This window comes from Daldinia vernicosa (assembly GCF_022497035.1).
Source record: "Daldinia vernicosa strain CBS 139.73 unplaced genomic scaffold F5Y00scaffold_13, whole genome shotgun sequence".
Lineage (NCBI taxonomy): Eukaryota > Fungi > Ascomycota > Sordariomycetes > Xylariales > Hypoxylaceae > Daldinia > Daldinia vernicosa.
This window is the reverse complement of record NW_025953929.1, coordinates 360,827-375,563: the sequence shown is the minus strand read 5'-3', so window position 1 is coordinate 375,563 and position 14,737 is coordinate 360,827. Positions and strand designations below refer to the sequence as shown.

Genomic DNA, 14,737 nt, shown 5'->3' with positions numbered 1-14,737 from the left:
CCTCGCACCAACCAAGTCTTCAAAAGCTCAAAGTTAAAGAATTCAAACCGCCAGTGATCAATCAAATTACCTTAGTTATGTACCTAGGTTAAGCTACCTACCTACCTACCTAATTAACTAGATCGCAGCCCACTAGCTAGCCTGCCTTGCCTTGCCTGCCTTGCCTTAAGGGTGAGCAATTTTGTACAAAGTCCACGGAATCAATCGGCCATATTTCTTTCGAACATGCTGCTTCCGAGAAGGAGAAGGAGAAGAAGAAGAAGAAGAAATCACTCGTCAAACACAGCAAAGATAATCTGACCAACGACCAACGACTAACGACTAACTAACAGGGGTATAGCCTCTCCTCCCCTCCTCCCTCCAGTCTGCTTCTTCTCTCGTGCCTGCTCTATCTAGTCTTCCTGGTACGAGATCTTGCGCATCTCGCCTAGCCGGTGTCGCGCCGAGGCCAGCGCGTTCTCGAGCTGTAGAATCTCGACCTATATTTGCGTCTGCGATTAGCCGCTGCACGCCAAATCCACATATTACTAGTAGTAGGGTTATTATTAGGACTCACCTGTTGCTCCATCTCCCGGACCTTGAACTCGTGCGGGTTGAGCTTGGCGTAATCGACTCCCTCGTCCTCTTGGTTCCGGTCTTTGATCATGGCCTGCACCTGTCGCACAAGCGCTCTGCAGGCCGCGCCTACAGCCTTGCTAGCCTGCTCGAGGCTCTCTTGGCTCTTGCTCATGAAGCCGGCCTTGACACGGCTGGCGGCCACAAGCTGAGCTGTCGAGGCGGCCACGTCGTTCGAAGCGACGATAAGCTGCTCGGGGCTGTTGCGACCTGATAGCACACCGTCTGCTGTCTCGATGAGTGTGTTGGTCGACGTGGCCACAGCCTTCGCGGCTGAGATGAGACCCTCCGTCCATCGGTTGTTCTTCTTGTAGAACGCTGTCCTCGAGGAACTTCCCCGACCTGCCTGGACGATCTCTTGCTGTGTAACGGTAGCGGCCTTGATCAACTGAGCGATGGCATTGGTGACCGCTGTCGCAGCATCGAGTATCGAGTCGTGAACCTTGAGCTCGTAGGTCGAGTATCCGTCGCGGGGTTTGTTTTTGAGTTTAGCAAGGCGGGCGGCCGCTGCGGCAATGGCATCAGCCGCCTTGCTTAGTTCCGAGTCGACAAGGTCGCCTAGATCGCCCTTGTTGTTCGCTAGTCGACCGGAAGGAGCAAAAGTCTCAACTAGGGTAGTCAACCTCTGCAGATTGAGACGAACATCGCTGCTACCGTTCACGAGAACGTCAGTCTTTTGTAGAGGGTCCATGCCTTCTAGCCTGAAGCTTTGAAGGCTACGGAAATGCTTAACGGTAGACTGGGCGGCAGCGCGAGCGCCGTTGAGAAGCTGATCGGACTTCTTCTCGTCGGAAGCAAGACGGTTCAGACCCTTCGTATTGCTGCATACATCTGCTATAGCCCCTGCAAAGACGTTCGTTGCCTTGATTAATTCCGCATGGCTAGCATTAGGACCATCGGCGATGAAGTTGCTGAAAGCGGTAGCAAATTCTGAAGCGCTCGACACGGCCTTTTCGACCTGGGATAGCACGTATGTTGGCGAAGCGTTCTGGTTACCAGCCTGCATCGTCGAGTCTAATTCGTAGAGCGCGTCGTCTACTCGGACCACGCCTGATTGTAGTACCGAGTCGATAATGTCGTTGATCTTGTCAAGGTTCGCCATTATTAGAGCATCGATCTGGCTGTCCAGGACAGTGTCTGTATCGCCCTGGTTGAGCTTAAGTTCGTTCAACTCAATCAGAGTCTGGTCCATGCCAGCTTTGTAGACCTCGAGCTCTTCCTCCTTTTCACGGAGCAATTGCTCGAGGTCTGAGCTACCGTCTTGTAGCTTAGCCTGTGCCTCTTCCAGGGCGCGCGACTTAGTTCGCAGAGCTTCTTCCAAGTCTGCCATCTCCCTGTTATACTTGGAAAGCATTGTAGACAGCTCGTTACCTTTGCTTCGCTCCAGGTTGTCGGCCCTGTCAATTGCCATACGAAGTTCTCGCTTCAGTTTTTCGACCTCATCCTTGTTACTGCCGCTCAACCTATCTTTCTCGTGAAGTGCTCGGTCTCGCTCCCGAATCATATCTGCCAATTCGAGGTTCTTCGTCTTGATTTCACGCTCTAGCTTTTCGCGCTTCTCGATAGCTTCTTGCGCAGACGCCGCTTTCAGTTGGACTGTCTTGAATTTCTGAAGGAGGTCGAGATGCTCGTGGCGTAGTTGCGAGTACAGCTTCGCTAAGGCCTCGTACTTGGTTCGCCATGTGTTGACCTGCTCTTGTAGGGCGCGAATTTGGTCATCCTTGCTGTTAACTTGCTGACCAAAGTTGTTCTGGATTTGAGCTAGCTCTCCTTCAAGTGCCTTCACTCGTTGGTCATATTGTTGCAGCATTAGTTGATCACGCTCATATTGCGCCCTCGCATTTAGGTTTTCTTGCTCAAGTTCGGCCAGCCGCCCTTGTGTCTGCCATTGGGCTTGTTGAGCTATTAGTGCTTCTTGTTCCCTACGTTGCTGCTCTGCTAGAAGCCTTTGCTGCTCCTCAAAGTCTCGCTGAGCCTGCATTTGCGCTTCTTGCTGAGCACGAAGAGCTGCTGCCTGGCGCTCTTGTAATACCCTTTGCTGCTCCTCGTACTCCTTGTTTTGCCGATCAATCTCACCCTGCCAGAACTCGGCAATCTCATCGGGTTCCTCGGTCTTCGGCTGACGTGCAGGGGTCGGTTGGCGCTCAATCTCTTGCTTCGGTCGGGCTGGTAATGCAGGGGCATTTTCGTCTTCTGCTAGCAAGTTGGGCGGGTCTTGCGGTAGCTTCGGGATCGTAATTAAACTGGTCAAGTAACGCAAGTTGGAGCATTCGTAATAGAACTTGACTAATCGGTAGTGTTGCGCGTCGTAACGCTGCCTCAGGGGTTCCAATGCGTCGTTATCGCCCGTTGCTACGTAAGGTTAGTTAAGAATACCACTAGTATTTTTGTAGTTTTGTAGTTGCCATACTTGAATGCATAGCTCTTAGCATGCTTGTGATGAATTTGTAAATGCCATAACTTTCTTGTACCAGAGGGACAATGGCGGAAATTCTACACTCGTTGTTGCCAACATTCCGGAAATGTGAAAAGATCAGCTTCTGAAATTGCTCAATCTTGTCCTGGAGCGACATCAGGTCGGTAATAGTCTCGTAGCCCTCATTGGGATCATTAATCGCCTTCAAGCTGACGTATTCTTCATACTCGAACGTGCCGTTGAACTCGGGGTGCTGTTGGTGGAAGGATAGTTTCGCTAGGAGGAAGTAGACGTATTCTCGAATTAGGGGTCCGTACCCTCGGACACCCTCGCCGGCTAGACCTCTATTAAGACTGTCGATCCAAGGTCGATTTGCCATAGCCTCCCTCAGCGTCTGAGGGTGGCCTTCCTGCAAGACTCTGTGGATAGTGATCAGGGCCTTGAACGTTTGCACTTCGTCGGCAAGAATAGGCTGCCTAGATATACCCCTGGTCAGCTCCTACTTGTATACGCTGGTCTCCAGCCACGTACACTTTCATACCAGCCCAGAAGGACTGGGAGGACTTGTGGTCCCACGTATAAACGATGGCGCTTCGTACATGCTTTCGTTTCGGCGCTGTCTCTTCCGGGCTTGTAGCTTTTCTAATGTTGATGGCAAGCTCTGCTTCGGATCTATACTCTAGGTGGTTAGCAGCTACGCAACAACCGACGGTGAAGTCCATGGTCATGATTAAGATAAGTGCGAACAGTTGATCCACATGCGCCTCGCGAAAAGGGAGGTTCGAAAGGGGGGGAAAGGGGGAAGTACGCACTTCGCATGATCAAGACTACGGATTGTAGCCATGGTGGATGAGTCACTGTGTTTGCTGTTCTGTTTGCCGTTCGTTCTCTGCTATTCACCGATGAATGCTTTGTTCTCACGGCCGTAGACTCAAGTGACAGCTACTCTCAAGTACAGCGCATCTCACCCACCCGGTCTTCAGGAGGTACAGTATAGTATAGAGTAGTATAGAGAACGATTGTCGCGTATGCGGTTGAATTAGGGTCCTAGTATATTCAATATACCAAATGTTTAAAAATTCGATGCCTGACTCGTATAACGTCGGCGTCCTCGCAATCGCAACTCCCACAAGCAGCAAATTCAGTGGAGTTAAAGCCAAAGGATCAATTTGAGGCTGACGCAACTTAGGCTCTTGGAAGCTGTAGAAGCTGTCTTGGGAACCATTCGATAAGCATTAAAAGGGACATGGGTATTAAACTCTCCACTCCGTCACTCCCTGCAACTCCCTGCACTCCCTATCGTCTAACCTCCGTGGTTTATCCGATAATGTACTAAGGTTCCAATGTGGGGTATTAACCGTTGATCGCCACATAACGCGCGGCGAGTGCGGCTGGGCAATTTGACAGGCAGCACTTAAAATCTTACGGTTTAGTTGAATATCAAACTCTCTTAGATCCGAATACTCGTTATAGCAACCCCCCGCTAATCAATGCATCTAGGAGCTTTTCAGTGACGAAAGCTTCAACTTCTTACTAACCCAAAGTACTTCCTAGCAAAGCTCCCACCTCGATGGCTTCGTTCTAGACATACATACAGACTCTACAATCCCCGCTGCTGATGTCAAAGCTGATGTTCGAGCCTTTTGGCTCATATTATTCCTCTAATTAATTATAAAAATTTACTTTGCGCACCTCATATCAAAATGCGCGCCACAACGGCTTGTCTGAGCAAGGGTTTCCTCAGCCGCAGTCTCGACGAATTCAAGCGCCTCTCAAATATAGGTATGTCGATACATACCAACGGCACTTACATATATATATCGCCTAGTTATATTAACAATTTCCAGCTCTCAAGCTCGAAGGCATAAAAGGACCCTCGGGTCCGCTTCCCCTCCATGACTTCCACAAGCCCGATTCCCTCGAGGAGTGCAAGCTGATGTCCGACGTCGACATCGGCGGTTTCTCTAAGGCCGCGCTAGATTGGGTACCCCCTTCTCCCGAGGACAACGCCCACGGCTACGCGCGCTTCCACGGCAGCATATCGACTGCCCTTCCCCCCCACAGACCCGAAGTCCAGCGATCCGGCTACGCCGCGTGGCGCACCCTCGACAGGCCCCCGACTATCTTCGGTCGCGCGCTCTGGAACATTGACATGTACACGTATCTGGGCATGCGCATCAAGTCCGACGGGCGGAGCTACTTCGTCAACGTGCAGACGGAATCACTTGTCCCTACAGACTTGCACCAGCACCGGTTATTTGCCAAGCGGCCTGGGGAGTGGGAGACGGTTCTAATCAAGTGGAACGACTTTGTGCGGACGAACCACGGGTTCGTAGTTGAGCCGCAGACGGAGATTCTACGGCAGAAAGTCAAGTCGATAGGGGTTGGCTTGACGGACCGAGTACCGGGACCGTTTGAGCTATGCATCGAGAGGATGTGGGCTACCAACGATATGAGCGAGGGAGACGAGCACGTAGAGCCGTCCATTAACAGAGAAGGACAACTTAAGGATAAGCAGGGGCGGCATATTAGCTGGGTCGATAAATGATCTGGGAATGCGTTGGATATCTGGAACGTCGGATGAGAATGGCTATATGTTAGCTATGCGTTGCAAATAGCAGCATATTCATCTACAGTACTGGACACGACGGTACTATCGCCGTTATGTATAAAGTTAAAACTAACGAATGCGAATATCGTTGAATATAGAAGGATCACGTTCGAAGACGTATGTCTTGCAACTGGCACCAAAAGGGGGGCGAAGAGAGGGGGTTAGCCCAGCCGTACGCACATGTACGAACCTAATAAAAAGAACCTTCTTACCATACTATCATCCGAAGCTCAGTAGTGACAATGGATTTGATATTCGGAAAGTAGCTATACGGTTCTTGCCTACCCGTCGATCAAAGGCCAACAGAAATCTCTACCTTGAACGAGGAAGCTGTGTGGCAGCGGTGTTCGAATAGTAGAACGACTTGATAATAGTTTCAAAGAGCGAACAGCAAGATCCTGCTTGTCAAGGGATAGGGGGTATCCGGTTATATCTATTCCCTCTAAACCATCTTCTCCTGTCATGGACAACCTCGTAGTAGGTACATTCTCTAACACGAGCAAAGGATAGGTACTAAGCCAGGTCGGACGAATCTACGCAAATGTATCATTGGGGTAAGAATAAGACGTCGTGATTCACATAACCACCTGATCTACTCATTCCACTTCCTCCCTCCATCCCTCCATCCATCCTAACTTCAAGACGCCACAGAACGCAGAGCTACACCTCCTAACCCATCAGCTCCTTTCCACCAAGCAAAAACCGCCGAAAAAAAAAGTATAAAACCCCCTACCTCACCCCTTACCCCTCTTGCAAGTTGCAATCCCCACGGCATCCTCCTCCTCCTCCTCCTCCTCATCAGGTCCATCAAAACCAAACCCCCATATCGCCTAACTAGGTTAGGTACCTAGTTAACCCAAAATCATCACCCATCAACCCGTCTCCCCCCACGCCCAACATGTGCAAGCGAGTCTGGACAATAGCATGGTGCGTCCACGGGAACCACGAAGTCGGCCACGGCCAACGAAAACCCCTCTTGTGCGAGGAAGCCAGAGAAAAGGGGCTTAGAGCAGGGTACTGTAAGCGCGGCATCCGAACCTCGGACGATACGGTAAGGACGCCTGAGATCCCGATATGTTCCAGGTGTTGGAACACGAGAAACGCCATGACTCCCCGGCGTTGAACACACATGAACAAAAAATACGGTTGGACGAGATTGCTGGTTGTGATTACGTCTAGGGGTAAGTCATCCAGGATTGGTATTTCCTGGCTTCTCCCCCCTATTTCTTAGGCAGTTTAACATAGTGAAAAGCCGCTAGTTAACATAAAAGCCATATAAATCGTTAATATGTAATCATTATAAAGTAACTAGCCTATGCATTCCTTCATATCGCCATCCGCTCTGCGTCTCTGCGTATCGCCAAGTATGCTGCCGCGTAATCGTTCGCAAGCACGTTATCCCCAGAGACCTTCATAATCGTAGCTTTCTTAGCCATCATCTCGCACTGTTTGTCTATATCTTCAACGCTCGAGTAATGATTAAACGCTTTTTCGATCGCCTCCAATGCCTTTGTCATGAATTCTCTTCTCTTGATAGACTTTGGCGGCATCTTGCCTGCCATACCCATATTAGCATCGCCAAGATACGAGTAGAGCTTTGCAGTCATCGTCGCATTCTCGCACTCGAAAATGCGCGGTAGGATTGCATTTAGGAGTTGGATGGCCGGCTCGAATTCTCCAAGCGATGTCAATATGTTCGCAATAGCCCCGATCGCTGGCCATAGATAGGGGATGAGACGGGATCGCCAGGCCACGTTTGCTGCCCGTACAGCAATGGTGAAGCCCTTCTGCGGCCGGCCACACTTATCAAGAAGCTCAGCTTTGATAAGGAGTAATCGAACCCGCAGTGCGATATCTTTATTCTCGTCTCGAAGCTCCGTAATCATTTTCTCTACTTTTGAAAAAGCTTGGTCGAGATTGCCTCTACGAACAAGGCATTCGATATGAAGGCTGTCAATTACAAAGGCAAGGTCGGGTTCTAGATCATCATCCTTAGACTGAAGAAGCTGGGAGAGTAACAGTTCCGCCCCGTCGAGATTATTTCGATGAAGATCTCTTCTCAACTTTATTATACCACGGAACTTGTGCCAGTATTGACTCGGCTTCCAAGCTCGCAGCGAATTTGCATCCATACCTTCTAATAATCCGAGCGCCTCGTCGTACTTCCCCCTAAGGGTAAGTATCGAAGCCTGGCGGCTCATCACCTTTAGCTCGTCGTCAAATATCGAATTACGAGCATGACAGCGAATAAATATTTCGCAGGCAGTTACTGACAGATAGGCGATTCCTAATCTGTCCCATAATGCTATATTGATCGATAGTTGAGAACCGACCATGTTCTTCATATTGCGTTCGACTAGAATTTGGGAGCTTCTGACGAGATGCTCAATGGCCGTAGCTACGCTTTCGCCATTCGAAAGACTCATCTTTGCCTCACTCATAAGTGTAGAACTCCACAACGTCCACATGCCTGTCTCTTTTGCTCTGCTTCTAAGAAAAGCTAGGGAATCCTTGCCAGTGCCAAGCATGCTATTCGACTCTAACTCCTTTGTTATTCCGGGATGTGCTCTGCCAAAGTGAAAAAGCCAGTTAAGGGCGAAATTCAGACAGGTCATATCTCGGTTCTCCCTAGCAGTAGAAACAGTTTCTAGCATCGCTGAAATTGCCTCCTTGTAGCACCCAAAGTCGGCTTGGAGTACTGCTAGATTCATCAGCGCGTATTGATAGAAGGACCTGTCCCTGTTCTGCATCGTGTAGTCAAAATACTGATGCAAATAATCAAACGAGGTAGAGTAGTCCCCCGCTCTCCACGCATCTAAATAGCTTAGGTAGTGAGATAGGCTTGGTATCATAAAGCTATCGTTTAATAGGTCGTGAAACTGGTGTTGTATTTCTAAGGGTACTCTGTTGCCGTATTTTTGCATCTGCTCGATCTGGAACTCCAAGAGTTTCTCGATGTCGTCAGTGCTGACAGGTAAGGTCGAATTTGGATCATCTCTAAGCATATCCCCGTAAGTCACAGAGGCAATAGCCTCGACCCCCGAGCCCCAGTCGCTCTCCCCGGTTAAGAGGACATTATCGAAACTGAGCCTCTGGAAAGATGGCGTCTTTTTCCTGTAATATGTTGCCGTAACCTGGCGATATTTCACAAAGTCCTTCCACAGCTCGAATGCGTCATGGAAACGTAATCTTGTGAATTCGAGCTGAGATCTGCGTACGAATGCACCGAACGGCGAGTTACGGGTGAGTAAGATGGCTTCGGGAGCTGGCGCTGGAATGCCCAACTCAGCATCACGACGCAGCTCATCCCTGGTTTTTGCCAACAGAGCCGAACAGTGGTCAAAAAATTCATGTAACGAATCGAGCGAGTCGATCTTCCAAAGCCTGTCTAGGAAGACGTACCATAGACTCCGGCCTGGCATGCCAGAGGCAGCGGTATGTGGTGCCAATACTTTTTCGAAGTCTGCAATAGAGATGACTAGGCTGACAGTAGTTTCAGCTCGTTTCCACCGACCCTTAGGAGTGGAAAACGAAGTTTGAGCATCGCTGTCGATCAAGTGAGAAGTTATGAAGGACAGTACATCCACGATCGAATCCGTAGGGACTGTCTTTTTTGTGTACAATTCGATCAACGCAAGGAGGCCAATTTTGGCCGGGTTGAGGAAGCGAGACATGGTGACGCTGTGTGATATAGATTTGTTTGCAGCGAAAATAGAACGTCCAAATATCTGTTATCTCGGGTTTGTCGTTATAAGCTTGGTTGTTGTAGCTATTCTCCGTCTACAAACGGCCATTACTTGCAGGACTGATCTCATGAAGTGCTAGTTTTTTGTAAGCTCGATAATTTGGAGAAAGTGAACCGTCGCTAAGTTAGTATAGTTCTATAGCAGATCAACTTAGGTAAGATTAAGACTTGAGTATGTGCCTTCCATTATTTTGAGTTTATCTCATGTAAAGACCGTAAGGCCGTTTCCCATGAACAGGGCGCGTTGACCCGTGCCGAGCCGCCCCACCTCTTTTTGTGGATATACATTTAATGTATGTATGCATTTATCAAATATGAGAAGTTCATCGTCTTGCACCTCATAAATATTTTATTCATTAACACGAACAGTTCGAAGCTCCATATGGTCAATATAAACACCTACGACAGAGCAGTCAATGCCAAGGACACGTGTAATTCTCACTATAGGTACCTATATAGAAGGATATATATAGGGGCCTCGCTACCGTCTTGCTGGTAATTATACGAAGCGCGCGGTTTACTACCCTGACAAACGATTACATAGCAAATACGCGTACACGTAGTATTCGGCTCCGCAGCCACGAGGATATGTAAGGTAACTAACAAGTTCAGCCCCTTTACAGCCTCAGCCTCACTGTTGCTATTCAATCTACTGTTAACATACCCACAAATGAGCTTCTTCTATATCCACGGATTGTCTCTAGATACTACGGCCCATAGTGTATGCCATGCACTCCGTAAGATACACAAGATCACTACACTAAGCCACTAGGTATGTATATTGAAAACCGCGTTCATCCGTCGGCAGATAATAGGCAGGAAAATTTCGGGTTCGAGCATTGCGCCATCACTCACACGACATACTTTAGGTACCAAATAGTATCACATAGATGGAAGCCACCAACGCGTACGCGGCATGTATTAGCTACGCTTTGCATATTTAGTAGGTCGTACGACAGTCTCCCTATTGCCTATGAACAGGTAGGGTACATTGATATTGTAGGTGGAAGTCATTCACTGTTCTACGACTCGGAATACTCTATAGGTAGATATTAGTGGCTTGCTATGAATTTTTAGATGCCATTCAGAGCTAATTTAGAAGCAATATATGATAGGTTCGCAGAAAATTGAATCCAGAAGGTGGTACGATCATCATCTAATTACCTCAAAAAGGAGAATGATGCCCCGAGTCACGGACAAGGACATATGGACGTATAGGAACCGGAGAAATAATCTGTTTAAGTGCAGACCGAGGACAAACGGAAGGAACGTCGTTTCACTTTATTACAACACGTTCTCTTAAGGACGGAGGCAACTTTAAATTCGCAATAGATACGAGGTTGCTGCCCATGTAGCCATGTCATGTATAATCTGGGTAAATCACTAAAAAAGGCACTAATATCGTCTCCCATTGGTGAATTGATCAAGCCAAGTTCAGCCTAACCTTGCTGGAATTAGCGTTGGTGAGGGGCCCATAGGGAGATTTCCAGCCCCTCTCGCCCCTGAAGTCGTGCTTTTTCAGCAGGTAAGGGCCCTCTTGGGCCCCTCTTGGGCCTCCTGAAGCAAACATTCCACCAATCAAACAATTTGTTTCGTAGACTGCTAGGTTACACTGGGACCTTCCGTTATACCCTGGCAAGCCACGACTCAAAACCCCTGGACCTATCAGATCCGGTTAGGACCCCTGCACCTCAAATTTTTCGGGTAAGTGGAGAGAAGGGCGGAGCGTCAAGCGCTTGTGAGCGAATCATTGAGTTCGTATCACGGCAACTAGGAACCGCGAATATAGTCACTTAATCAGTTCGCCAACCGGCCTTTGAAATATCATAGAATTCGACACCAGCATTCGACGGGCTGGATACATGAATAAGGTAATTGCTAAGTTTCCACGATTCTGGATTGATAGTTGTATGATTCTAGTGTGATTTAAGGCTTTTAGCCAGTTGTGATGGCAAAGAGCTATAGCGCAAATTGTGAAATCAGTCCAGTCAGGGGCAAAATCGGGGAGGGCCGGTGATGACGGATCTTGCATAAACTTGAGGATCTTCCCTCGGTGATCTTCGTGTGTTCCCCGTACTTTTGTTCTATTATTGATAAGTCTGTAAGTCCGGCCTTAGCAGTTTCCTTTTGGGTGATATATCGGTGGCTGTATGAGCTAATCGTTTATCGTTTATCGTTTAGTTATCGTTTATTGTTTCTCGCAATAAACCAAGCTTCTAAGGTAGGTACCTCCCAACCTAATCTTTACAACTTCACTTTTACAACTACACATTCTTTTTTTCTATCACAGTCTTTCCAATCTTTCAGAATTACTTCTAAAAGGAGGCGGTGCATGCCTAATTTTGACTTCTAATTTCCCACCTGACCCTGCTTCACTTTCATTAATACTAGTGCACTCACTCACTCTTTCCCCCAGGCATTTTTACCGGAAACCAAACCCACATTGCTAAACGCACCACCAAATTACTTCATCTACCCAATAATCACCATCTCTCTAACTGGGTAGGCAATATATCACGAAGACCATATTGCCAACTATACCCCCACACCTTCCCTACTTGGAATATATCAACTTTTCGGCTAACGGCCTGAAATTCCGCTTGCCAAGATTAGCCTCACGGCGAACAAAGGGAACAAGACTGCCGCCATACGCCATACCTGCTCGTTCTTCCAACCATAGCTTTGTTTATATCTACCTTCTAGCAAAATTGGTGACAAGCGCGCTCTTGCCGCACCGAGGACAAAGGATAAAGGATAAAACATCGTCCTACAAAGAATTACTACGACATTCTCTCATTAACGCCTCGGTTGTTCCGCAGGACAATGCATTCATAAAATATTGCATATCAATACTGGTCTTTGCCCTCGAGGCTTCTGGATTACGGGGCGAATCTCCTTTATCTATAGACTTTCTTGTCTTTCCTCGGACCCGCCTGTTTCATTCTGCTACTTCTCGAATAATATCAATACTCAATACTCAATATTTCGCAACGCAGATCGCGAATACACATACCGTAAAGTCGGTACTCAAAACATCATGCCGCTAATAAGCCGCGGGCGGGTCACCGCCTTCGGATCACTTACACCAACTACAATACTCGCACTCCGGGATTCAGATACGGCTACCGGAACAGATGCAACGTCGCCGGAATCGACCATAGCCCCTTTCTCCACGGCATTAAATGGTGTGGATCAGCCTCATAACATGCTATTCAAGGAAATGCTGTGGTGGACGCTGGGTATCATAGCGCTCATCGTACTTGCCACCCGTCTCATGGAGATAGCATGGACCAAGATACGCCACGTCTCAGCCATGTCGACCCCGGCAGACAAGCAAACTTACTGGAAAAGGTCGCAGTGGGGTTGGATGCCGTGGTTGAAGAGAAATATCATCTATGCCCCTCTATGGAGGAAGCGACACAACCGAGAGATCAAATTATCTGCTGCTATTAGCATAGGTACCCTGCCCTCTCGACTTCACTCCATTATCCTAGGCATCTACTTGATAAGCAACCTCGTTTACATGTGCTACGAGAACTGGTTCCAAGAAAATCGGTACGCTCTGGCTGCTGAGATTCGAGGGCGTTCTGGCACGTTAGCCCTCGTCAATATGGTCCCTCTCATCATCATGGCAGGTCGTAATAACCCTCTTATCGGATTGTTAAGGGTTAGTTTTGACACCTACAATCTTCTTCATCGATGGATGGGTCGGATGGTCGTGATAGAGGCTGTTATACATACGATTGCGTGGGCTGTTGTCGCCGCGGCGGCCCACGGATACGATGGTATGAATTACCGGTTGATTCATGACACTTTTCTTGCTTCTGGCTTTGCTGGGACGATAGCTCTCGTTATCCTCTTTTTCCTCTCCCTCTCGCCAGTTCGACACGCTTTCTATGAAACATTCCTCTCATTCCACATCATTTTAGCCTTTATAATTTTCGCCATGACTTGGGTTCACTGTGCGACGGCGACTCTTCCCGGTGGTCTTCCCCAGCTTTCGTGGATGTGGACAATTTTCATACTATGGGGAGTGGAACGGCTAGCTCGCATGTTCCGCCTCGCCTACAACAACTGGTCGAAACGGAACGGCTTTACCGAAGCCGTTGTAGAACCCCTACCTGGTGACACAACTCGAGTTACGATGCATTTACCTCGTCATGTTGACATCCCACCGGGAACACACGCATATATCCGCTTCATGGGAATTCGTCCGTGGGAGAACCACCCCTTCTCTATCGCCTGGATCGAACACCATCCCGAGGCCGACACGACAGCTCTCGAAGATAAAGATGATAACGAGTCCCAAAGAAGAGGCACCACCTCTGTGTCTTTCCTCATTGGTGCTCACACAGGTTTCACCCGGCGACTTTATGAAAAAGCACTCAAGGAGGGATCCCCTTCCATTCGGATCAGGGCGGCCATGGAAGGCCCCTACGCAGGCCATCACTCACTTGACTCGTATGGTCATGCTGTACTATTTGCCGGCTCGACTGGTATCACCCATCAGCTTTCGTACCTCAAGCCGTTAATCGTGGGCTTTGACGAGGGGACAATTGCGACAAGGCGGATAACACTAGTATGGATAATGCGTGACACCGAGTCGCTGACGTGGGTGCGACCCTGGATGGACGAGATACTACGGATGCCAAGGAGAAGAGATATTCTTAACATCCGGTTGTTCGTTACGCGACCGAAGAACACGAAGGAGATTATTTCGGCTTCCAGCACGGTCCAGATGTTTCCGGGACGACCCAACATCCCTACCCTGCTCAGGAAGGAGGTCGAGGAGCAGGTCGGAGCGATGTGCGTCACGGTATGTGGCCCTGGTGCCCTAGCAGATGACGTGCGACAGGCGGTCCGCGACGTTCAGGACGAATGCTCCGTAGTCGATTTCGTAGAAGAGAGCTTCACATGGTAAATAGCCATCAGAGCTACTCGGGCCTTTTCGGCGCAGACGATATTCTGGACTATCAAACTATCGTGAACGAGGCCGTCATCGGACGAAATCCTTCGGCTGCCAGGTTTATAGCCCCTGAAATGCACTGCATCACGAGGATTGCGACCCCTGGTAGGCTAGAAACAATATACAAATGTGCAAGTGGGGAGGGTATCTGTTTTTGCATTTAATCCATAGCAAAGGCGTTAGCGGGCTGAAACTAAGACGGATTTCCGTGTTGTCATATACTAAGGGGCTCTTGAGCTTATTGGCTATATTATGATTGCCCCAAGTTACGATGTGCTTGAGATTAGGCCATCCTGTACCTACATTCGCGAGCTGCAATTTAAGCCAGCGTTGTTTATAAAAGACAAGTGATGAAAACACCATTCCTGTCTTGTGTTCGAATTA

General features: G+C 48.6%; 4 protein-coding genes across 4 annotated transcripts; 2 read left to right on the top strand and 2 right to left on the bottom strand.

Annotated features, from left to right (window-relative positions):
* Window positions 1-10: 10 nt before the first annotated feature.
* On the bottom strand, window positions 11-4,028 carry F5Y00DRAFT_28650 (ANTH-domain-containing protein). Its single transcript, XM_048013435.1, has 5 exons — window positions 3,844-4,028; window positions 3,563-3,703; window positions 3,026-3,507; window positions 557-2,967; window positions 11-479 (listed from the first exon to the last, which is right to left on the bottom strand). Exons 1-5 carry the CDS (start codon window positions 3,873-3,875, stop codon window positions 393-395), a joined length of 3,153 nt encoding a protein of 1,050 aa, XP_047866697.1. The 5' UTR covers window positions 3,876-4,028; the 3' UTR covers window positions 11-392.
* Window positions 4,029-4,509: 481 nt separating this feature from the next.
* Window positions 4,510-5,856, top strand: F5Y00DRAFT_232016 (CIA30-domain-containing protein; the record flags this gene model as incomplete). Its single annotated transcript, XM_048007106.1, has 2 exons — window positions 4,510-4,813; window positions 4,879-5,856. Coding segments are annotated over exons 1-2 (776 nt in total), but the record flags the coding sequence as incomplete, so codon positions are not given.
* Window positions 5,857-6,337: 481 nt separating this feature from the next.
* F5Y00DRAFT_232015 (anaphase-promoting complex subunit 5-domain-containing protein) lies at window positions 6,338-9,789 on the bottom strand. The gene has a single exon (XM_048007105.1). It carries the CDS (start codon window positions 9,314-9,316, stop codon window positions 6,968-6,970), a length of 2,349 nt encoding a protein of 782 aa, XP_047866695.1. The 5' UTR covers window positions 9,317-9,789; the 3' UTR covers window positions 6,338-6,967.
* Window positions 9,790-12,287: 2,498 nt separating this feature from the next.
* F5Y00DRAFT_28533 (ferric reductase like transmembrane component-domain-containing protein) lies at window positions 12,288-14,373 on the top strand. The gene has a single exon (XM_048013434.1). The coding sequence runs from the start codon at window positions 12,425-12,427 to the stop codon at window positions 14,306-14,308; it is 1,884 nt and encodes a 627-aa protein (XP_047866694.1). The 5' UTR covers window positions 12,288-12,424; the 3' UTR covers window positions 14,309-14,373.
* Window positions 14,374-14,737: the final 364 nt, after the last annotated feature.